Here is a 23603-nt window from a genome sequence, read left to right as displayed (position 1 = left end):
CTACTTGGTAAAACCAGACAACTTAAACATAGTAACTGTTGGGCTTTTTTAAAACACAGAGAAAGGGCTCAGGGAAATCAAGAGTCTGGTACAGCAGTTATTCGATTTGTTTTTTACAAAGCAGCCCAGGAATCTGCCCGTTTACTTTCAGCAGACAAGTTTTATAGATGCAGAAGCACAGCTGGAACAGCACCAACATGGCATTGATCTGTGGCACAGAGAAAAGAAAAGGAGGCACCACAAGGGACTCTGGTTCCTCCCCTTTATTACACGTAGGCAGAAAACACAGTGGTTTTTCTCCCCTTTACTTACAAAGGCAAGGAATACAGAGCTTCAAGTCATTTCACATAATTCCATATGCAGCCTGGGTAAACTGCAGGCTGGCTACAGCACACCTTCTCTGGCAGGAGTCTGCACTCTTCAACAAGGTGACAAAAGAAGCCAGAGCCAACACAGCACCCTAGAGACACCTGTAACTTCTTCCCCTGTCCTCTGAGGCTAAAGCTGGGTTGCCAATAATTAACAGGACATGGGAACTCCATCCCTGGTTTATCGTTCGCCCAAGCTGCCATCCACGTGGCTCGAGCAACGGGGCTTGGGACAGGAGGCAGCGCAGAAATGGTGACAGGAATACATTCCGAGTCAGGGAGAGGAGGACTGGTCACACAGCGACACGCAGCCACTCACAGACCTGCCACGCACAGGCTCTGTGTGCAGAAAGCCCAGCTAATAGCACATTCCCCTCCTGAAAGAATTCATTTATTCACGGTGGGTACCAGGCTTTCTGCTCTTCCATGTGCATACGCGTAATAAAAAAGTGACCTGCAAAAGATGACAATTTCACATCTGATGGGTAGAGACAGCCTCTAAAAACATCTTCAGTTGCTGTGCTTGGGGTTTGTTTTTTTTTCATTAGAAACATTTACGGGGTTTTGTTTTGGGGCTTTCTGGTAACCCATAACCTCGTGGAATTGCAACATCAAGACTGAAGGCAAAGTCAAGGCTGTTATTTGAAATGGTTCCCTCAGAAAGGGAACGTGATGCACCCCTCCTCCTCCCACCCCAAATCAGTCAATGTGAGAGCTCAAAGCAGATCACCCTGCAGCTCCCAAGAAGTTTTGCAAACAGGGAAGATACAAAAATAGCAGGCAGCTCAAATTTCAAGTAAGAGCAAGCAGAAAATTGTATTATAGTGACTGCAAGCCTCTGTCACAACAGGCAGTGTAAGAAACTCCTTAATTTAAAATCTTTTGCAGGTCTCCCTTTTAAGGCCTTAGTGACATTACAGAAAGAGGAATTATTTTTGTCTTGTGCTTGCAATTGCTGCCCCCTAGAGCAACAAAATCTCCTACAATTTAACAGTTACAGTGTCTAGTTGTCCACGACCGTGCAAAATACAGACAGGGAGGGATAGAACTACCAACAGGTGTTTAAGCTTGTTGCAGATAACTTATGTTAAGGACAGTACTTATGTGCCAAGTGTTTTAAACAACCACACAAACAGCCAGATGTTGAGCAACTGCAATACCGCTGCAACTCAGATTCTCAACATCAGCCACAGCAAAGGGAAAAAAAAAAACAACCCGCCCCCCCCCCCAAAAGAAGAGCACTGTTATGGACATAGAAAAGTTTATCTTCACTGGGCAGATTAGTGAATCGCAGTCCCAGAAGGGAAGACTGGATGTCGCAGAGAGACTTGGAATCACAAGTCAAATCGAGACCAGTGCAGATGTTGGCACAGAGATGACAAACACCAGCTGGGGCCAGTTCCAGAGTGGATTGTCATGGCAGGAGATCCTGTTGCTGAGCAAAGTGATATCCATGAAGAACAGCGGAGCGTTACCCCTCTCCCCAGAAGTTCTAGTCATTAGTTAAGGAACCTTAAGACAACTTCTCAAACTGCAGCAACAGGACACTGTTGGGTCTTTAGAGATTCAGTCCCAGAGCTGTTTGGGGTTCAGAGGAAGCAGAGGGAGTCTTTTGTGCCAAATCTATGAAGAAAATTGCAACAGAGAGAGATCAGTTTTCATCAGTAAGATGGACTAGATCAACCATGTCCATAACTAAGGAACACAATTTCAGAGCATCTCAGTGCTTCAACATTCAATTGCATTCTCCCAGAAACACGTTTCATGTTCAGTGTGGGATGCTGAGCGTTCTTCTGCTCTGAAACTTGAGAAGATTCACTGCCAAATAGGAAGAAAACTACATGGACAGCCCTGTGTAACTGTTCATTAACAGGTTCCTGAAAGGAAAATTAAAGTTTATTTACCCTTGCCCAAAACGGGTCTAGGGAAAACTCAGTGTGCAGTTTAAGCCCATAAACTCTGGTTGCTCACTGTTACTAAATAAAGACTAGTTTAGTACTAGTTTAAGCAGACATCATACCCATAACACATAAGACGTAGTAAGCATTCCAGGACAGAGAAGATGCTGCATGTCTGGCACCAACAGGCATGAAAATGCTGCTCTACGATATCACTGTTAACAGAACATGCAAAAAACACTGCCTGGCTTCATTAAACGATGACAAAAAATAATTAGTCCAGGCACTAGCTCCCTCATCAAGCCCTATACCCCACAGCAAAAAGTCCAGGCAGAATTTCTAGCACAGAGACTAGTTCTCAGATGGAGTCTGGTAGCGAAAGACAATGCCACCGAGCACCTGGCAGGGATACCCGGAGAGCTTGCTTTCAACCATGTAACTGGGAGCAGGAAAGTCTCTAGCTCAGACTTCAGTTCTGCTAGACATCTTCCATTCTGCAAGGCTGTCACAGATCCTACCAGCAGCTAGCTAACACGACCTGCTGACATCCATACCTCCATCAGAAACAGAGAGCTTTTCCAACTCAGCTTCAAGCTCAGCATCAGAAATGGGTGGATTCAGCACGTTCTGGGGAACGGGAGGCAGATCTACAGGCTCCTTAGTCGAGTCCTGGAGGAGACTGTCCAGCTCCTTCTCAAGCTCCTCCGTGTCCATCTCTGTCAATTAAAGAAAACATTCAGTTCCAAGCAGAATCAAGTAGCATCTTCACAGCACGAAGTCCAAGCTTAATAGAGGTATTATTACTCCCATCCATCATCACTCGTAGTAATAAGAAACTCCCTGTGCTTCTTCTGAAGGTGAAAATTCTGCCCAGATCTCAGGGAGAAGCTATTCCTTTAGAAGCTTTTGTGCTCAGGGCAAGAAAACGTTTCAGCAGAGACAAGCTGCAGCAACATCCAAGCCAGAGGAAAAAGATCATCACTTCAAAAACAAAGCGGCAGCCACTCTAAAAATAGATTTATATCAACATTAGACAACTCTGAACTGAAATCCACCAGCAATTAGAGACAACAAGGATTTGGAGACGCACAAATGCTGATTCCTCTGCAACCCACTGTCAGAGAAAACTTGTCAGTCCTCACGCCCTCTCAAGGCACCAGTAGCAACACCCCTGGTGTGTCAGTAAGTGTTTATCCTCCCAGGAAAGAGGACGAGACATATGTGGGGAGGGAGCAGGGGAGGGGTGGAAACACAAAGGTCAGTGGCAAGAGAAGGTGAACAAAGGACAAAAACCCCAAAACATACCTAGACCATTGATCCCCACTCCAGCCAGAGTCTGGGCTACTTCATCTTGAGTATCGCAAAGCTGAGGAAAAATACACAGTGTTTGATAGAGAACATAAACTAATCTTACATCTTACTGTAGCCACCTGTGTCAAAAGTAGACTTTTTTTGTTTGTTATTTCAAAAGTTGACTTAAAGGCAGCAGGTACTAGTTCAAAAGAGACTTCCAACATGACTTTTTTCACTAGCAAAAGCAGTAACATGGAGGATTATTTAATAAAGTGCTGTCAGACCAAGTAGCATGTCTGAGGATCAAACCTGAAACAGAATTTCATAGTACAAAAAAAAAAATTATCCCCCCTAATTTTAGCTTTTTCACATAAGTAACAAGCTTATATTGCAGCTTAGGCTCACAAAATAAGGAAGCTAAAGACCAATACATCCCAGCTATGAATTTTACAGACAGCCCCTCAGCTCACTAGTTGAAGTCACTATTTAAGTACATGAAGCTCAAGTTGCTAAAAAAGTAATCCTTTTCTGTTTTTTACACCAGCTTATGCAGACAGATTGCTCTCTTCATTTCAATTCCTTCCGAATAAACTTGTCTCCCTTCCCTGACTGACTTGCAGAAGATCACAGGTTAGGCAGTTTTAAGACCCTGTTTTTATGCACATACTTGCATTCCAGCTTCCCAAGGCATGACTTGTATTTCCTTTTAATACATCTCACTAAACATTTTCTAGGGAAGTTGTGTGCTTGCACAATACCGCTAACCCAAAGAACACATGAAAAGCACAAATTTAACATAAGTTGTGATTGCTAGCCAGCAATAAACACAAATATATGAAATCAAACAGCCAGTTATCTGAAGACCTCTGCTCGCTGATCTAAAAAGATCAAGTCAGGCTGCTCTGGTGACATACAGAACAGAAACCAAACAGTACCAGAAGTCTCAGCATTAATAGCTGAGCAAGCTTGCTTTGCGCAGCTACGCACCACTTGGTTGTTTATTTAGATGTGCTTTTATTTCAGTACCTCTTGTATTTGATCCACCAGGTTCTCTGCCTTCTCCACAGTAACATCCTTCATAGACAGTTTCAGAGCTCCCACACCAGCCTGATAGGCATTAAATACCTTTTAAAAAAAAAGAGAAAGATGCACAATGGTAGCTAAGAACAAACAACAGGCAGTGTAAGCTTCTCTCAAGACCCGTTTATCTAAGCAGGACCCTCAGAGAAACATCAGCATACAAGCAGAAAATGGAGCCACAAGCAGGTTTATTCAGAGCGAAACCCCAACAGCTGATTTGTTGTTTCCTAGAGCAGAGAATAAAGCCCCACCAGCCAGCCCGCACCCCTCAGACAGGAGCTCTGACCAGCAGGCAAAGCAGCAGAGATGAGAAGAGCGGGGCTAAAGCGAGAAGCACAAGACAAAATTAACACGCTACCATCTGGTCAGTCTGGGAGGCGTATATACGATCCAAGATCCCCTGCACCGCATCCAGCTTGGAATGAAGCTCTTCGATGCGCCTTTCCGTCCGTCGCTTGGACTTCAAACACCTCAGCGCCTGGAGACATCAGATACACAGACTTGGATCACAAACCAGGCAGCAGCCAAAGTAGTGTGGGAAAAAAAAAAAATAGCAATCCCTGTGCAGCAAGGTGCATACACAACGGCTGGTTTTAAGAGCTAGATATTTCCCTTTCTCTTCACCACCTCACTCTGGACAAATACATGCTTATCTTCACCTTAAGGAGACCTTTGGCCTCAGAAACACCACTTCAGCACATCTAAGATTAAGCATACGGTGTCTAACCCTGGTCATTATCTGCAGTTATGGAGCAACTCTAAGACACTTAACTTCTAGTTACTGCCAAGTAGAACAACACTTACCAATTGCTTTTTCCCAGCTCTACAAGCACTCCGGGCATCCTCTTTACACCTGGACAGATGCAAGAAGGAAAAACAGCTTATTCCTTTGCAAGCAGTAGTTATTTTACAAATCAGCAACTGTCCTCACTACCATCCTGTAATCCTGAGGTGACCGAGTAACAAGGCATTTTGGATACAACCACCCTTAAGCCACTGTTGCTTCTCAGAAATAGTCCTTGAACTCATTCCAAATCTTTGCAAAAACTTCTGACATCCACTCACTGCATGTTGTTTTCGTGGGGATAGTGAACAAAGACTGGAAAACCTGCCCTACCACGTGACTGTGACTACTATGTTTACTGAACAGGAAAGAATAACTTGCACTTTCGGAAAGCAGCTTCGTTCTAACTACGTCACAGGAATACAAAGTTCTACATCACACGAACGTTCTTCCCACCACCCTTCCCCAAATTACTTCTCTGCTTCCTGGGAAAGGGACTCCACCTTCTGTGACAGCAGCTGTTCGCTTTGCATCAACTGATAGACTCCAATGTCCACATCATTCATCGGGGACACTTTGGCATGAAGACCTCGGGCAAACTTCACTATCTAAAGAAAGAGAACCATGTGCTCAAGTCTCCAGAGCCTGCATCTGCACTAGAAATACTTTCACTCTGATGGGAGGAAAAGATGCTTTGACACCCCTAGTTTAAGCCTTATAATAGAGCAATGAGGATGTACCAGTCACCGTATAATCAAAGATTAAACTAGACAGGATCAAGTAACATCGGTGTGAAAACAGAAAGCCTTAATGGAACATCCTAAAGATTTAAAGCTGTCCTGGTGCTCTGAACAGTGTACGGCCCTGTCACACTTCTGAGTACTCCAGTAGTGAACTGTGCAGCACAGAGCACTGCAGGGAAACATGCCATCTCAGGGATGAGAGTGCCTGCATCTCCGTAGTTACTGACAGACAGGAAAACCTTGCCACAGAAAGTGGAACACCAATTCGAGCAGCATGGAGCAATTTTAATTTGGGTAGCTGGGAACAGTCAGCCCGCAGGTAGACAACTACAGTATCTGCCAATTTTCTAGCTGTTAATTTACATAGGTAATATTACAAATGTTTGAGGAACCTGTCACGCAAGAATGAGGATTTAATCTCATCTATAATCAGGTTACAATGTTGGAGTACATGGAATTTCCTTTTCCAAACAAAGAACACACATATTTAGCCAGTAAAGTATTCTTTCCAGCCAGATGAAATGCAAGACAGGGATTATACCACCCAAAAGCAGTCACCTTTACCCTGTACCTTCTCTCCATTCTGTTCCAGGATCGTGACCCTCTTTTCCTTTTGCAGCTGGAGAAGCAACAAGTAGAACGTCCTTTCATCTGGACAGACACTGGCACAGAGGGAACGCAGCTCTGAGAGGGCAACAACGGGGTGAGAAGAAAGCGTAGAGTTCTGATAGAGGCGATAAACTTCCTCTGCTTTCTCCTGAAAGGAAGCAACAGAGCTGTCTATTAGTTTACAAAGCACTCTTCCTTCTCTCACAACAACTGCCAAGTCCACACCTGCTTCCTCCCACACACTGAAGCTGAAAAGTTAAACGCATCGTATTTTGGGCCAGACTTTCAGAATGAATTGTACGGTAACATTCAAAAGCAATTACAATGCTTTAAAAATATCACCATTAATGGAATGAAAAATAGTACAGTTTTCTGTGAGAACCCGAACTACACTATTCACATTCCCTGTGCAAACGCTATGGAACAACATCAGAACTACACAGGCAGCAAGTTGGCTTTCTCTGCACTTCTTAAATTCCACGTCCCCCCCGCCAAGTTTAAACCCAGTAAAAGCTTTTCTTTAATCCACACTGTAATTGTGCTCACCGAGTCATTTTGCATCATTTGTATGTGGGCAGAGGAAAAAGAAAAGTCTTCCCCATTTCAAGTGAGAGTTATGGTCCACTTAAGACAACAGAAACAACTCCTTCCATCCACCCCCAGATTCCACAAAGCTTGTGGTTTTCCAGGCACCTTTTTTAAAGGTTTCCCTCTCCCCTGCCCTCACCCTCCGAAAAGGGCTGCACAATACCCACTGCAGAGGGCAGACACCGTCTGCTATCAGGCTAACTACAAATAAAGGAACACATCTAAAGAGTTCTTGCATTTCTGCTAGTCCCAGTCTTTCAGACACCACTTGCATGCAACAGCAGCAAGTCTTGGTGCTCATTTTAACAGTCACAGAGTAACACAGAGAGGGACCCAAGATCCCAACTGTCAGCACTGCACCAACAAAGTCAGGCTGAGCAACGCTGAGTTACACGAATTCACAATGCAACCCACAGGTCTCACTACCTGCCAAAGAAAAGGGTCTTTGACAGCACCCAAGGGCGGTTCTAATCAGGTCTTTGAAAAGGCAAGATGAAAGCACATGCTCTGAAGCAAAAGCGGCCTTTAATAACGCACACGAGAGTTCAGCTCGACGATATGTTGGACTGACAACCAGCGACTTCTACGTCACCCGTTTCCCCCTACAACAGATGGCACTCAATCTGCAAGTTTCTCTTGTATACTACACTTGCACAAACTCAAACCTGAGGTTTACAGCGGTCTCACAGCCTTCCTAGACAAGCGGGCCTGCCCCTGCCATTTCTTTGAAGTCAGTGAAAAGTCATTATGTTAGTTTCAAGGAACATCTGTAGATATAAACTACTTCTTATCCCTGAGTTATTCCATCCATCTCTCTACAAGGAATACAAATGAAGGTCTATTCAACCCCGATCCCTCCTTGCTGGCACATAAAATGCGATTTTTCTGGAGACGCATAAGCTTGAGAAAGCTCTCAACAACACTCACCTGAAGCAGCTCCACATAAATCAGAACTTCCTCTTCCTCAGGTATTTTGCTGTCACCCAGCACGCTGGAGAGAGTCCACTTCAGGGGCTTCAGAATGAAGACTCCCACACCCCAGGAGATCCAGCTGCTATCTACACTGGCCATGAAGTCTGATTCCCTCTGCAGCTTGCCACGTCTAGAGAAGAGACATGTATGCAGAACTAAATACGGTCAGTCTAAACCTTTTCACTGGCAGCAAGCAAGAATGCCAGCATGGAGAATTATTAACTGAAACACTGCTCTACGCTTTGTACATCCACAGTCCTACAGGTGTTTTCCAACATCAGCTTCTAGCGAAAGTTTGATGTGTTACTACTAGGTATGAAATTGCACAGAGCTCTCTGCTCTGGCTTCCTCTGGACACAAGGGTCTTTTGTTTATTATTTTTCCCGTTTTACAAGTTTCTCACAGTTTTCTGACTTGAAACTGATGAGGCATCCAGCAAGGAAATCAACCAAGGCTCAGTTTTTAGAGGGGGCAGTTGCACATTTCAGGATACTTCGATTATGTGTTAAATTGCAAACAGCTTTTCCCAGATCCAGAAATTGTATTTTTTAATGTTACAGCCACAGCTAGCTCCTGTTGTTCTTGAATCTTTTCCGAGTACCAGTCCCAGACTAGTTTCACAACACAAAACGCTTGGTTGCAAACACCAGTGCGCCGCATCCCCGCACACCACCACGTACCATTCGCAGCTGGGGCATCACAACAACCGTTTCAGGGAACTTGACCTCATTTAACACAAAGCTCCCCCTGCACAGTTCTCCCCTGGGATCCCCTGCGCTCCCCACGGCCCACTGCTCTCCCACCCCTCCTCTGAACCCCAGGGTGAGCTCCTCTGGCTCCCTGCCCAGACTTTACCTTGCCCAGGGCTCCCAAATTCCCCCCTCACAGCACAACCCCGTATTCCCTCGGGCCTCTCCTCTCCTCCGCAAGAACAGCACAAACCCCCCCTCACGCTCTCCCACACGCAGGCACAACCACCCCTCCAAAAGCAGCACCGAGCCCTCCCTCACGTCCCCCTGCACCCTCCGTTCACCCAGCACCCTGCGGCGCTCTCCCTGCCATGCCCACAGCGGGCGTCTGCCAGGCTGGCACGACATGGAGCTCTCCCTGCCCGCCTCCACGGCGCAAAGCCCCCCCACAGCCGCTCCTCAGGCCTCCCCTCCCTCACAGACCCCCCCCCGCGGCCTTCCCTGCCCTCCAGCCCCCGCAGCGGGAGGGCGGCCAGGCCCAGCCCCCCCCCCCCCGAGGCCCGCCGGCGGTACCTGAGGAGCTCCCGGAGGACGGTGCCGAGGCCGAGCGGGAGGCTGCCGCGCCGCTCGAAGCCGTGCTGCAGGTCTCGCAGGCAGGTCCGCACGGCGCCCCGGCGGCGGCCGCGGGCCAGCACTAGCCCGACCCAGAAGGCCATCTTGCTGTCCCACTCGGTGCTGTTCACCTCGCGGCTCTGCTTGAAGGCCGAGAAAAGGAAAGCCATGCGCTCGTCGTCCGTCTCCCACTCGGGCGGCAGGTCCCCCGCCGGGGCCGGCCCAGGCGGCGCCTGCCCCGGGCTGCACATCTACGCGAGCCCCCGGCTCCGCCGCGGCCTCCGCCCGGCCGGGACCCGCCTGGCTGCCGGGGAGACCCACACGGCGCACGCGCGCTGCTTCGCCCCCCCCCCGGCCGCCTTTGTGTGGGCCGCCCCGCACCGCCCCCCCGCGCCCCGCCGTGGTACGGCCCTGCGCGTGCGCACTGCGCGCCACCGCCTTCCCGGCATGCATCGCGGCAAGCGTGTGGGGGGGGCGAGGGCGGCGGGGGCCTGGGCGAGGCCTGGGTCAGCCCCCCCCTCCCCCGCACCCCAAAACACACCCCCCCCCCCGGCCTCCCGCGTGCGTGACGTCACCACGGGGTGATTATGTCATTGGGGGTGATGATGTCATTGTGCAGAATGGGGTCTGCGTTTCCCCCTTCTTGCTGGAGTCAGGCCCAGAGGCTGAGGCCGCTGTGGGCCAGCCTGGTCCTCTGTGTCCTCCCAACCCAAGCAGGAGCAAAGGTGAGCGGGTGCCTGGCAAAAATGCCAAGGGGAGTGACTTTGCAACTCGATGGCTGGGTTCAGTTTTGGGCCCCTCACTCCAAAAAGGCCATTGAATGACTCGAGCGTGTCCAGAGAAGGGCAACGGAGCTGGTGCAGGGTCTGGAGCACAGGTCTGATGGGGAGCGGCTGAGGGAACTGGGGGGGGTTTAGTCTGGAGAAGAGGAGGCTGAGGGGACACCTCCTGGCCCTCTGCAACTCCCTGAAAGGAGGGTGCAGAGAGGGGGGAGGAGTCTTGAGCCAAGGAACCAGCACCAGGACAAGAGGGAATGGCCTCAAGCTGCGCCAGGGCAGGGTCAGACTGGCTCTTAGGAAGGATTTCTTTGCAGAAGGGGCTGTTGGGCGTTGGAATGGGCTGCCCAGGGCAGGGGGGGAGTCCCCATCCCTGGAGGGGTTGAAGAGTCGGGCTGACCCAGCGCTGAGGGATCTGGTGGAGTTGGGAACGGTCGGTGTGAGGTTCATGGTTGGACTGGAGGAGCTTCAAGGTCTTTTCCAACCGAGATGATTCTGGGATTCTGTGACTTTTTGTGCTGTGAACCACACAAGATTAATATGGCAAGGGGCTCATTTGCCTCCACGGTTGCTGCTTTGAATCTGGAGGGACTGAGTTAAAACTAAGCCATTGTAATTTTATTTATGTTTTGTCACTTTGTGTTGCTGCTGTGGCCCAGCAAGGTATGAAGCCCTGCGCGGGCTGTTGGTGGGCGTGCAGCTCACAGGCACTGCCAGGCACGCACAGAAATGATGATTCACCTGGGTCAGTTGTGGCTGCAAACATCCGAGACTGGAGATCCGCCGTCATCCCGGGGACCTGCAGCACTGCACCACACCTTCCTAGCGAAAATCGCCCTGGTAACAGTGCACAGGCAGCGTTGTGCAATCATTGATGGCAAAAGGTGAACTGTGCACACGCAGACCCCGTGGACTGCACGGGGCTGAGCTGGTGGCACCACGGTGGCGAGCGGGTTCCTCCCCAGCACCAGCTCCTCCAACCGCTGCAGGCAGCTGGTGCTTGTTATGTTGGAGGAGATCTGAAGGAGCAGAAACCACCCAGCTAAAGCACCAGCCTGATGTCCCCTGTCCCACGAGTGTGCACTGAGAACAGCCCCGGCAGACACTGGGGCTGCCCCAGCCTGGCCGTGCCAGGCGGCTGAGGGTTGTGGCAGCAGCTTGTGTTTCAGCTAACATCCACAGATGTTGGCTTTCCTGTCCTTTCACAGCTGCTTTTCTTTTTTTCCTTCATGTGGCAGCATGATTGCCATTCTCCCCAGTCGCCCAAGGGGCATCACGTGAATACTGGGATGCAGGAGAGGAAGGAGAGAGGAGCTGCTTCATGCAAAGTCCGATGTTTTCAGAGCAAGGCTCAATGCTACTAAAAAAAGGGGAGGCAAACACTGTTGCTTAAGCAGAGCTGCCAAGTTCTGGGTATTTCTGTATCACTGCATTCGCCATATGTGATATTTCTTGTTTCTTGCAGAGCAGGGGGGAATCAAACTGTGTCTGGGACCTCGGCGCGGGGGTGCCCTGTCCCTCGTGCGCACACTCGGGTTAATCAGCCCTTGTGCAACGGAGACAGAACTATTAACACCTCCAACTCATGCTTGGACTTTCCAGGTTCCTCAGATGTGTTTGGCTTCCCGGAGAGGCATTTTGGTTGGTCTGTGTGGTCTGTGCTGCGATTCCTCTGGCGGGCTCTGAGTCAGACCGTGGTGTGCAGTTCTCAGCTTAACCCTGTAGCCGCTGGGATGCAAGAGCCACCCTGTGCCCACAGGTTTTCTCCAGAAATCAGGGAGAAGTCAGCCAAGCTGTGCCCTCAGAGATACAGGACGTGCAGCTTGGTTTACCCCGTGTTTTTATTACGAGGTTTTCCTGAGGCTGCTCAGCTGTGCCGGAGCCTGTTCGGGCTGCGGTGCGCTCGTGCAACCACGGGTGGCTGCTGGTTTCATTTTCATTGAGGTTATTTCACGTTCATCGTTGGAGTCGGTCCTTAACGCAGCCCTGCTGACTCGCAGTGTCTTGGTGAGCAGAGGGCATTGACAGCGGTAAATAAAAGCCAGCGATGGTCCATTCAGAGGGTTTGGTAACACCTTGGCTCTCTTCCCCTGGCCAGACCTGCGGGGAAGGCAGCTGGTCTCAGAGCAGCCTTTAAACACACCCCGGTCCATGTTTTAAATCACGAGATGAGTCAGCAGAGGCAAGAGCCTATTTTTATCTTCTTCCAAGCTTCCCGTGTCAAGCTGAAATTTTATATGAATCCTTTCAGCGCTAGCCCCAAAATAACGTCGCCTTCTAACTGCAAAGCCATTCATACTCGGGGACCCTTCTGCCAAAAACCAGCCTGGCTCTTCCCTGCTAAAGAGGGCACGTTTTGGCTGCAATCAGCAAAGCAAACACTGCGTCCAGGAAGCTGAACAGCAGCATCTGACCACGAGTCCCGTTCAGAGGAACCGCGCGGGGCTGTGTTTATCCACCTGGGAAAACTGGCCTTGAACCTGTGACACTGGAGGCCGTTAGACTGGCACATCACATGCTCGGCAATAAGAGCCAAGTGATGGTCTGATGCCAATCCCGCAGGATCTTGCCACACGAGAAACTCCCTCCTGGAAATTCAGCTGTGGAAAAAACTGTGATACAAGATAGAAATTAAAAATATATATTGGCTGAAGAATGTATCTCGTGCTTTGAGAAATCTGGGGAAAAGATTCAAGGCATCCTCAGTGTATAAACCAATTTTTAATCTGCCTTTGTGTGAGGAGATGTAACAGCAGCAGCTCAGTCTCTTCGTGGAGGCTGAGGGCTTACACGTGGCAGGAGATGAGACTGGTCCCGCTGGGCAGAGGTTTGGCAGGAGGCAAACGGGTCTTGCTGCCGCTGGAGCAGTTGGGCTGCAAGAGCAGGTGATTTGTGGGGTGGCCGCAGGCTTTCCTAGGAGTTTGTAACATCCTAGCTTCGCCCCACGGAGATTTAACCTGGGATGGGACTCTCCAAGGTTGAGCAGAAAGCTGGATTTTGTGCAATATCAATTATTTCAAACCACAGACCTGCCGAGCCAGAGGTTTCTGCTCCAGTTTTGAAGCAGGCAGGTGCCTTGGTTTGGGTACGGAGCCTGGGCTGCAGCTCCCGGTCTGCAACACCCTCACCCCTCTCCCTCATCCCAGAGCTCCTTTTAAGTCCTGGTTCAAGGGGAGGAAAGGGAGGAGGGAAGGGAAAAGGGTAGATCTTAGTTCAGACTCTACATTTGCTGTTTAAAGTTTCCCCTTGCTTTTAGGAGCCGTCAGGGTTGGCAGGGGAAGGAGAAGCGTTTAACCCTTTCCCCTGCCCAGCGGCTGTGTGCTTGGAGGTGGGAAAGCTGCATCAGGAAAGGTGAAGGGAGAAAGGATGAGGAAATCCACCCGCTTGCCCTGAGTATTTCCTGAACCTCAAAGATAAGGCAGGTAAAGGGAGTGAAAACATATTTTTGAGCATCCCTCTGCCACAGAGGGGAAACTGAGGCACCGAGGGACTGGGTGGCTTGCCCAGGCTTGCTCAAGGAAGGGGCTGTGCTGCAGTGCCTCTGTTCTCATGAAGTTCACAGCCTGGGCTGCCCGCAAGACCTTTCCCTCCCTCTTTTAAAGAGGAACCTGGCTTTTATGAGACAAATCATTTGTTTATCGGGGGGGGGGTGGGGGGGGAGGTCAAAATTATCGGGCGGCTTCAGATCCCTCCCAGGCACAAAAACAGACGAGAGACAACAAAAAGCTGAAGGTAAAACTGAACGCTGGTGTTCAAAAATAATACATAGAGGCACGTACCGCATCACCTCCCTGGGGTGTGCTGAGGATCACAGTTAAAAGCGAGATGCTCTGGAAGGGGAGATTAGAGCCTCCTTCACCCCCCCAAATCTCTTTTAAAAATGGACGATGAGCAAACAGACGCCGCATTAGACAGGACACGAATATTTCAAGGGTCTGAACCGTCGTGTGCCGCAGGGGCAGCCAGCTCGCGCGAGGTTAACCACTAACCGTGGCCGATAAGACCAGGCTTCGTTTATTACGGCTGTCCTCTGTGGGCAGTTTGGGCTCCAATCTCCCTTCTCCCCGCGGCGAGGGAGCGGGAGGCGAGCCATGGTGCTGCTCAAACCCTTGCGCTCAGTTTATATTTCCACTTGCAACAGAGCTGAGGAAGCAGAGGGGGAATTTGGTAGCCCAAAACCACTGTGGGTCCCCTCTTCTTCTCGATGTGCTTAATTTACCCCCAACGCTTCTGTTGTGGTGCAGCCTCCCCGGCTGCTGGGGGGCTCCTGGTTCAGAGGGCTGCTGGCGATAAGCACTGGGTGCCTGTCGGGAGACCTGGCCCTGGGTGATAAACACCCTGTCTCACCCCTGATCAGAGCCTGCCCTGCAAATCAGCCTTAAATGGAAACAGTCAGCATGCCAGCACTTCTGGGGTGGAAATTCTTGCTTGGCGGGTGAATGACGTATCTACCGGGGCGTCCCACCCCTCGGGAGGGCTGGGGAGTGGGAGAGGATGAGCGTCGCAGACTTTGCTCAGTAGCTTAAATACCCACGGGTCAGACACAAAGCCGTCTTTGTTTGGAGCTGTGTAAAAATATTATTTCTGTGGTTTGTCAGCACAGATAACGCTGCTAGTCCAATTTTATAAATGGGGAGATTGAGATGGACGGAGAAGGCACTGCAGCTTCCCAACAAGTGTTTGGTAGGAGAAGGATGAGGGGTCTGGATGCTGAGGGTTGGTCTCCCGCTGCTGAGATGTGTCTGAGGGCCCAGTATAAACTATGGGACAAACTGGGAATCTCCACTTTGTCCCCCTTGCTCTGCGTTCTGCCTCCTCCCGTCTGAGTTTATGCACGGCAGTTCCCTAAAGAACATCAGGTTCATTTTTGAGAGAGAGGACGGATCGGGTCCTTCCCCATCCCACTGAATATGCTCAGAATATTGAGATGCAGTGGACTAGCATTTATTCTGACCTAACTGAAAAATTGATTGTTCTCTAAGGACCCAAATGACTTCAGCTGAAGTCAGTGGTATCTAGAGCACAGAACACATGGTTTTGGTTAAACAAAAGGCCCTGCATACTTTTGGGGCTTGTAATAGAAGTACCCACCCAGGAAGCAAGCAGGAATTCTTCTTCTCCTTTAAATCACGCTTCAGCTTAATTATTTTCAGCATAGACAGGCCCTAACTTCTGCAAGGAGAAAACCAGGTTTCTGTTGCTCAGCACGGCTGAGCACTCGCTCTGCCACGAGTGCGGTCACCAAAGAGAAGATGCTTCCCAAATATCCACATCTTGAGTGTGTTAGCTACGGCTCTGCTGAGCCCATAGGACCCGAGGAGCCTCGCTGCCTTCCTCCGAGTCCTGGGGCTGGTGATGGCACTGGTGAGCTGGTCCGCAGCCCCGTTGGCACCCAGATTTTCGATACACTGAGCTCTGTACCTTGCAAGCAGCTTCTTTTCCTTCAGCCTCACCTGAGCCCTGCCGCTCATTTTCAGGCTCTCACCTGCAGTTGCCTTGGGCAGAAAAGCATCAGTCACTCACAAGTTAATCATCCGCAGCCTCCGGTGAGTCATGGCATTGCTGAGCGAGGGAGGGAGGGAGGGAGAGAGGAAGGGAGCTTGCTTGAAGCCTTGGGCTGTTGTATCCTGCTAACATACACCAGGATTAGTTAGCTTGGAGTTCAGGGCTAGGAAAAAATTAACAAGTCACCACATCTCTGCCTTGGCTTTGCTTTCATAGAGTCAGGATGGTTTGGGTTAGAACGGACCTTAAAGATCACTAGTCCCACTCCCCTGCCACAGGCAGGGACACCTTCCACTAGCCCAGGTTGCCCAAAGCCCTGTCCAGCCTGGCCTTGAACCCTTCCAGGGAGGGGGCAGCCACAGCTTCTCTGGGCAACCTGTGCCAGGGCCTCCCCACCCTCACAGGGAAGAATTTCTTCCTTATACTTAATCTAAATCTCCCCTCTTTCAGTTTAAACCCGTTACCCCTCGTCCTATCCCTACCCCTCTGACCAAGAGTCCCTCCCCCCTTTCCTGTAGCCCCTTTCAGTCCTGGGAGGCCGCTCTAAGGTCTCCCCGGAGCCTTCTCTTCTCCAGCTGAACCCCCCCCAACTCTCTCAGCCTGTCCTCACAGTGGGGGCTGCTCCAGCCCCCCGAGCATCTTCGTGGCCTCCTCCAGACTGGCTCCAGGGCTGCTCTCAACCCACTCCTCACCCAGCCTGGATTTGTGCTTGGGACTGCCCCGACTCATGGGCAGGACCTTGCCCTTGGCCTTGTTGAACTCCATGAGGTTGGCACGTCCCCCCTCTCCAGCCTGTCCAGGCCCCTCTGGATGGATCCTTCCCTCCAGCATGTCACCGCCCCACACAGCTCAGTGCCGTTGGGAAACTTGTTGAGGGTGCCTCAATCCCACTGCCAAGGCTGCCCTTGAGCTTCACACTCCCCACCAGCCCCTCCGTGTTGGTGAGAACAAGGTCCAGCAGAGCCCCTCTCCTCGTTGGCTTCTCTATCTCTTGGAGAAGAGAGTTCTCATCCAGGCATTCCAGGAACCTCTGGGATTGCTTATGTGCTGCTGTGTTGTCCCCCCAACAGATACCAGGGTGGTTGAAGAACCCCGTGAGGACCAGGGCTTGTGAACGTGAGGCTGCTCCTGTTTGTCTGGAGAGGGCCTCATCCACTCTTCCTGGTGGGGTGGCCTGGAGCAGACCCCCACTATAACATCTCCTGTGCCTGCCCGCCCTTTAATCCTGACCCACAAGCTCTCGGTCGGCTCCTCGCCCACCCCTAGGCAGAGCTCCACCTGCTCCAGCTGGGCGCTGCCACAGAGGGTGGCCCCGCTCCTCGTGTCCCTGCCTGTCCCTCCTGAAGAGCCTGTGTCCTTCCATCCCAACACTCCATCACAGGATTCACCCCGCCACGTCTCCGTGATGCCACTGAGATCATAGTTTTGTCAGAGTAATTTTTCTTACACACTATCCAGATAACCTGACTGCAGAAGAGCTGGTTGTGTAATGGCAAAAAGTCCAAAGGTTTCACTTTTTTAATTTTTTTCCCTTCCAGCTCAAGTTCCACCCCACAAAAAAAAAAAAACCAAACAAAAACCGAGGTGGAATTTCCCCACTTTTCAGCTCAGAGGTGAAAAGATGACTGTTTTGCAAGACAGGCGAGCGCTTCAGCAGAGCCGCTCCGTGCCTTTGCACCTTGCACGGCCGTGGCCCCCCCGGGAGTCCCGGCAGCGGCCGGGATTTCTCGCCAGGGCATATTTGTGTAACCCCCTTTTCCCTGGAAAACAAAACCCCGTGGCTTTACTCGCTCGAGGCGACTGCTGCGTGATGGGGAAAAAATGCAATCTGGACAAGCAGAGAACACCCTGGGAGAAACATTCCTGATGGCTCCTATCTGATTTGGGAGCTTCGAAACCAATTTTGGCAGGGGAAAAAGAAGAAAAAAAAGTAAAATAAAAAGGGAAAAAAAAAGATGCGCGAAAACATGGAAAGTGCTGTGAAAGTTCAGCTTCCCCAGCGAAGCGGGCTGTCACCAAACCCCACACTGAAACCCTGGTGCGGTTTCTCGGTGGCGACAGGAGCACGAGGAGGTTTGGTAGAGGTGCCTGTCCCGGGCCAGCCCTCCCTCTCCTCCTCCTCCTCCTCCCTCTTCCTCCCCCGCCCCCACCGGCTATATAGGCGCGGTCCGCCCCGCCGCCCCATACATTATCCCGTTCACTCTCTTCAGAGGTGCTCGTCCCGTCGTGACAAAGCCGTGCCCGGGCCTGTACCGAGCCGTGCCCGGTGCCGTGCTCGCCCCCGAGCCGTGCCCGCTGCCGTGGCCACCGCGCTCCGCTCTCCCACGCCACCCCAACCCCGCGCAAGATGCGCTCGGCGCTGCGCTGCGCGCCCCGACGGCGCTGCCTCCTGCTTCTGCTGCTGGTGGTCACGGTGCGTGGGGCCGGAGACCGGGGTGGGGGGGGATTTTGGGGGGGTAGGGGCTCGGAGACCCCCATTCGTGCTGCCCGGTGTTGCCGCGGCATGCCCGGGCTTGCCGCGCCGTCCAGGGGAATGGTCCGCCGGGCTGGGAAGGGTCCTGCGAGGGGCTGGAGGGGCGGGGGTAAGGTGGGGAGGGGGTAGTAGGGGTGTTTGGGGGCTTCCCTGGGCTGGGGGTGCGGGTTCAGACGGGGGGGGGAGGGCTGTGTGAATTGGGGGCGCCGCTGGGCGTCCTACAGGACACTTACCTGGGGGAGAGCCGGGTCCCCTTTACAAGCGCTTATGGGGGGGCATCGGGAGGGTAGGGGCTCGTATGGGTCAGAGGTTATGGGGGGAAGCTGGGGGTATAGCGGGGCTCACCTGCTCCAGGGGCCATGTGGGGAGCAGGGGTTATGGGGGGGCTCACCTGATCTGGGGGCTGAGGGGAGAGCAGGGGCTGGGGGGGCTTACCTGGTTGCAGGCGATGTGGGGGGGCTGAGGCTGTAGGGCGGCTCCCAGGGAATGTGGGGAGAGCCAAGGCTATGGGGGGGCTCACCTGGGCAGGTGGGGGCCGGGGGGTTCACTTGGGCAGGGCCCACGGGAGGGGAGCGAGGCGATGGGGGCTCACCTGGGCGGGTTTGGAGGGGGTGTGGGGGGGCCTATGGGGCAGGATGGAAGCAGCAGTGTGGAGGTGGGACGGGAAGGGTGATCTCAGCCCTCCTGGGTGTGGGGCAGCGGGCAAGCGCGCAGGCGCTTGGGCCGGTGGCCGTGTGAGGGCCGTGGGGCTCAGAGGTGACGTGGGGCTGGAAGGCTCGAGCCTGTGCCGGGGATTTCCGCTGCCTTTGCTTCCAAGCCTTGTTTGCCATTCGGTGTCGGGATCTCGTGGCCATGCCAAGACCGCGCGGGACGTTTGAAGGTGTCGGGGTGGGCTACGGGCGGCTCCGGGCTGCCTGCTGCAGGAATGCTGCCTCTCCAACTTGCCCAAATGGTGCCCAAACCCTGAGCGCCGCTGGCTTTTAGGACAGAAAACCCCACCGGCGCGTTTCCTGTTTCCCCATGGATTGGGCATTGCTCTAGAGCTCAGAAATACCTAAAGTTTTGTCTCACCTGAAGTCAGGGGGATCCTGCCCTGGGTTTGATCCCGGGGATCCTGCCCTGAGCTTTTTCCCAGGGCTGACCTGTTAATCCCTGCTGCTGTGAGGGAGCCCAGCAGAGCCACGGCCCCGGGACATGTGGTTGCTGCTCCCACGCCGGAATTACTCTCCCTTAAATCAGCACTGCCAGTAACAGGTTTTAAAAGAGAGTCAGCTTCTCATCCAGTTCCTTCCCTGTATTTATCAGAGTTTATTTAGACTTGCCTGATAAACTCAAGCCTTACTAAACCCATCACCTAAGGGTGTGCTCTTAACAGCCTCTTCTACTTTTTCCCCCTCTTCTTTTTAATAAAAGAAAAGGGGAGGGGGAACCGATCAGGACTGATGATGCCCCACGTGATAATCATACGATATTGTGGCTGCAGTTCCTTCCTCTCCTCACCAATGCTTGTTGCATCATGCCTGGACCTGGGCCACAGGCTCCTGAGGAGGAATGCCACTGGATCTCCGCTTTTGCCAGAGCTCAAATTTCATCTGCGGGAAGGCTGGGGGGAAAATCCCCGCGTTGGTCAGACCTGTGCCCTTGGAGCAGGGTGTCTGCCTGGCATCTCTTTTATCGCTGGTCCTTAACTCTGTTGGCCAAGAGCCTCTCTTGCTACGGTCCTGGGCTGTGTATTAATGCTGCGTAAATGCTCATTGATGGTCAGGACTGTAGGGTCCAGCGCCTTGCTGGGGATCACTTCAGGAGAAAAACAAATTGGGGATGGAAGAAGGGGAAGTTCAAAGCTTGATGCTTCCCAGAGTTTTTTCTCCAGACCTGATCACCCAGAAGGAAGAGGCTTTTTAGCTGGTGAGGGTATTGGGGATTCCTGTGCCTGGTAATTCCTCTGCCTTGAGGCAACGTTGCTTTCTTGGGATGTTTACTGTGGGTGAAAACTACGCTTGAATACCATTGTGTCTCGCCCACGGCTCCCAGCCTGGCTTCTCCCCGAGCTTTGCAAGACTGATAGGTTAGTCAGGGATGGCAGCCCTCGCCTGCCAAGGGCTGTGGGGGGGGATGAGGTACTTGAACTGCACTTGCTGTGGAAGGTGGTGTGGGCTGATAACCTTATCGTGCACTTGTGCAAGCTCTGCTGAGTCGCTGCTTCATGCAAAGCAATGAAATCCCGTGCCTAAGGGCCCTTTCCAAACAGCAGATAATGCTGTGCTGTTGCTCTGATCACCTTCATGGCCTGGCAGAGTTTGAGTGGGGAAGAAAGACTCATTTTATTCCCTCATGGGGCCAGTGAGGCAGTGGGACAGGTTGCCCAGCCTCAGTCCCTGAGTGGGTAAAGCCCTGAGAGCTGCTTGTGGCAGGGAGGTAAAATCAAGACTTTTCTCCTAAGCTGGATAGAAAAGCACTTTATAAACTCGCAAACCCTCCCAGCTGGAGAAAGCAGCCGCGGGAGACGCGGAGCCAGAAGCCGGTGGAGGGATGTGGATTTGATCCCTCCAAGTCAGGGTCTGGAGATGGCCCCATTCCCGGGCTGGCTGGGGCTCGGGGGATCTGTGCCGTGGTGAGGGGGGAGGATCGCCCTCTCCATGGCCTGGCTGGTCTCGTCGTTTTTGGGTCTGCGTCACCCTTTGCAGCCCCATGACCGTTGGACCTGCTGCGCTCACACCCTTCCTTGTAAAGCGTGGGAAGTGTCCGGGGAGGAGGAGGGGGGGGATCGGCTCCGTAGATGGCCAGGCTGGCCCAGGGGATGGCGGGACAGCTCGGGTCTCTATTGTTTCAGCCTTTCAAGGCAGCTTCTGACTCACAGAAGAAATATTTGCTTTAAGAGGCAGGTTTCATACTCTGTGTATGGGAGGGGAAGGGGAAAGTGCCTCTGCCAGACTGTCACTGCCGGGCAGCACACGGCATGGCCGGGCATCATAACCCCAGGTAGAGGGGCAGAAGCTGGAGCTCGGGGCAGATTTATATTCATTTATATCCATTTATATCCATTTATATCCATGGAGCAGCTGTGCCCTGTGCTGGTTGAGAGGCCAAGGGCATTGTCCCCCTTGGGGACATTGGGGTACCCAAAGGCCCCCCAAACCCCGATGGGGCGAGTGGCCGTTCCTGTCGAGCTTTGCCCCCCCCCCAGCTGGAGTGACCCAGCCAGTACAGAAAGAGCTGAGCCAGCAGAAACGGGGTGAGCTGGCGGAAACGGGGCCGTTGGCTTCCCGATCCACAGCAAGATAACGGGGATAATGCGGAAACGCCGGAGGCTGTGCTGTCCCCTGGGAGCCCGGAGCAGCCCGGGTGTTTCTTGTGGGCACAGGAGCCACGTACCAGCCTTGACACGGGGCTGGTTTCCTCCCCACAAACGCCCTCCCTGTTCCACTTCCCTACCCTTCCATTTTCTTCAGTGCTGTTGGTTCATGCGCTCAGAAATTGGGGAAGGAAAGGGGGCCTGATGTTATCCTAAGGAAGCGTTAGCGGGCCTTTGCCTTGCTGATAACCTGGCACGCAGGGATCCCTCTGCAAACCTCCTCCTTGTGCTTTGCCAAGGAAATAACCACCCGGGTAGGGGAAAGTGCCCTTCACTTGTGTCAAGAGGAGGTTTGGCCACCAGGTCCAGCGGCTCTGAGCCATCCCAGAGCTCCTCTCCTGCTTTGCCCGAGCACTCTGGGCAGAGCAACTCTTGCCCTTCTCTTTCTTCCCTTGCCCCGTGGACTTGGGGTGGTTTTTAACCCAGGTTTTTCTGTATTTTTTTAACAGGAGGCTGCTTTCAGAAGTGATGCAGCAGCACTGGATAAAAGGGACTCAAACAGTGGAGGGGAAGAGTTTTACCAAGGCCAAGACAGCAATCGCTATTTCAGGAAGTGCCCCGCAGGTAAGATGGTCTCAGACCTGGATCCCACCACCTGCAGCCTCGCCGTGTTTCTGCCTGCAGAGCCCGTGTGTCCTTGCTCCTTGCGAGGAGGCAGTGGCTGCTCCAGCTTTCCCCTGCTCTGCTGTCGTGAGATCTGAGGACTCATTATGCGAACATTTTCCTTTTGATGGTTCCTAGTTTGCCTCTTAACTTCACTAGCAGAGCAATCAACTCCCTCTCTGCAGAGACATCTCCATCCTGTGCTCTATGCTCACAGATACACCCTTTCTTTCTCCTCCCCTTCCCCAACCACCCCTTCTTGCAGGCACCTACGTTGCAGAGCAAAATGGCTCCAGCAAGTGTTTGCCCTGTAAAGAAGATGAATACACTGAATACCCAAATGACTTTTCCAAGTGCCTTGGGTGCCGGACGTGTAGGGAAGGTACGAGCTGGTGTGTAAGAGGGCGATGCTGGCTGATAGCACGGGCTGGGTTTAGCTGAGCGGAGACCTCTCTATTTAAGAGCACGGTCCCCTGCAACATCCCCAAAGGCTGGCTCAGGCTGCGAGGAGCGGGCTGGGCCTGGAATCGGTGTAGCAGCTTGTGCCAGACCTGTGTCTCTGTTCAATGCAGCTTCCCTTGTGCAAAGCTTGGCCACGAGACCTCCAGCAAGGACCGGGAGGATGGGGCTCACGGCAGCGTTGTAGGCTGCTGGGGGAGCTTTGATGCAAGCGTGGCTTTTCTCTTGGGCACGGTGAGGTGTGGGGCAGGAAAGGGTAAGGCTGAAACTCAACAGCGGAGAGTGACTTGGTCTTCCCCAGGCTCGCGGGTCAGCTCAGGTCGTTAGCCGCGTTAACGAAGGAAGCGGTTGGAGGAGCGTGGCGCGGAGGGGCTGGGGTAGAGCTGTCTCTCCTCTCGCCCACAGATCAGGTTCAGCTGAGTCCCTGCCAGGCAGTCAGGGACACGCAGTGCGCCTGCAGGAACGGCACCTTCTGCTCCCCGGACCACCCCTGCGAGATGTGCCAGAAGTGCCGTCCCCGGTGAGCTGGGCGACGCGGCGGGACCCGCCGGGCTCTGGGCTGGTAGCCCCATCCACTGAGCTTGCCCATCTCCCCCCTTTCCCAGGTGTCCCAAGGATGAAGTGGAGCAGGCTCCCTGCACGCCGCACAGCGACCGCCAGTGTGGACCCCCCACCAACACCTTCTCCGGCTCCTCTAGTAAGTGGGGGGCTGGTGGAGGAGGGGAGACGGGCCAAGGGATGGAGGTGTGAGCTGAGAAAAACCAGGAGCACCTCCCCACATGCCCTGTTTTATCTG

General features: G+C 52.7%; 2 protein-coding genes and 2 long non-coding RNA genes across 6 annotated transcripts in view; 2 read left to right on the top strand and 2 right to left on the bottom strand.

Annotated features, from left to right (window-relative positions):
* Nucleotides 1-248: 248 nt before the first annotated feature.
* CHMP7 (charged multivesicular body protein 7) lies at nt 249-9953 on the bottom strand. Its single transcript, XM_074852135.1, has 10 exons — nt 9598-9953; nt 8291-8465; nt 6738-6923; nt 5898-6031; nt 5444-5492; nt 4998-5117; nt 4586-4684; nt 3572-3632; nt 2821-2982; nt 249-1991 (listed from the first exon to the last, which is right to left on the bottom strand). Exons 1-10 carry the CDS (start codon nt 9885-9887, stop codon nt 1927-1929), a joined length of 1341 nt encoding a protein of 446 aa, XP_074708236.1. The 5' UTR covers nt 9888-9953; the 3' UTR covers nt 249-1926.
* A 152-nt stretch (nt 9954-10105) lies between these two features.
* LOC141935838 (uncharacterized) lies at nt 10106-13068 on the top strand. 3 transcript variants are annotated; one of them, XR_012626641.1, is made up of 2 exons: nt 10106-10361; nt 11651-13068. It is a non-coding gene; the product is annotated as an uncharacterized LOC141935838 (long non-coding RNA). The 3 variants fall into 3 exon arrangements; XR_012626640.1 differs by having other exon boundaries at nt 11076-13068; XR_012626639.1 differs by having other exon boundaries at nt 11072-13068.
* A 1339-nt stretch (nt 13069-14407) lies between these two features.
* On the bottom strand, nt 14408-18956 carry LOC141935840 (uncharacterized). Its single transcript, XR_012626642.1, has 2 exons — nt 18826-18956; nt 14408-15907 (listed from the first exon to the last, which is right to left on the bottom strand). It is a non-coding gene; the product is annotated as an uncharacterized LOC141935840 (long non-coding RNA).
* Nucleotides 18092-23603, top strand: part of LOC141935836 (tumor necrosis factor receptor superfamily member 10B-like) — an 8628-nt gene continuing 3116 nt past the window's right edge. Inside the window, exons 1-5 of the mRNA XM_074852463.1 lie at nt 18092-18330; nt 22195-22309; nt 22614-22730; nt 23213-23327; nt 23413-23504. Coding sequence (XP_074708564.1) covers nt 18265-18330; nt 22195-22309; nt 22614-22730; nt 23213-23327; nt 23413-23504 — 505 coding nt within the window. The 5' untranslated portion in view covers nt 18092-18264. The remainder of the gene's footprint in view (nt 18331-22194; nt 22310-22613; nt 22731-23212; nt 23328-23412; nt 23505-23603) is intronic.

This window comes from Strix uralensis, chromosome 28 (assembly GCF_047716275.1).
Source record: "Strix uralensis isolate ZFMK-TIS-50842 chromosome 28, bStrUra1, whole genome shotgun sequence".
NCBI lineage: Eukaryota > Metazoa > Chordata > Aves > Strigiformes > Strigidae > Strix > Strix uralensis.
Note: the sequence above shows the minus strand (reverse complement) of the source record. Positions and strands in the feature narration are given on the sequence as shown.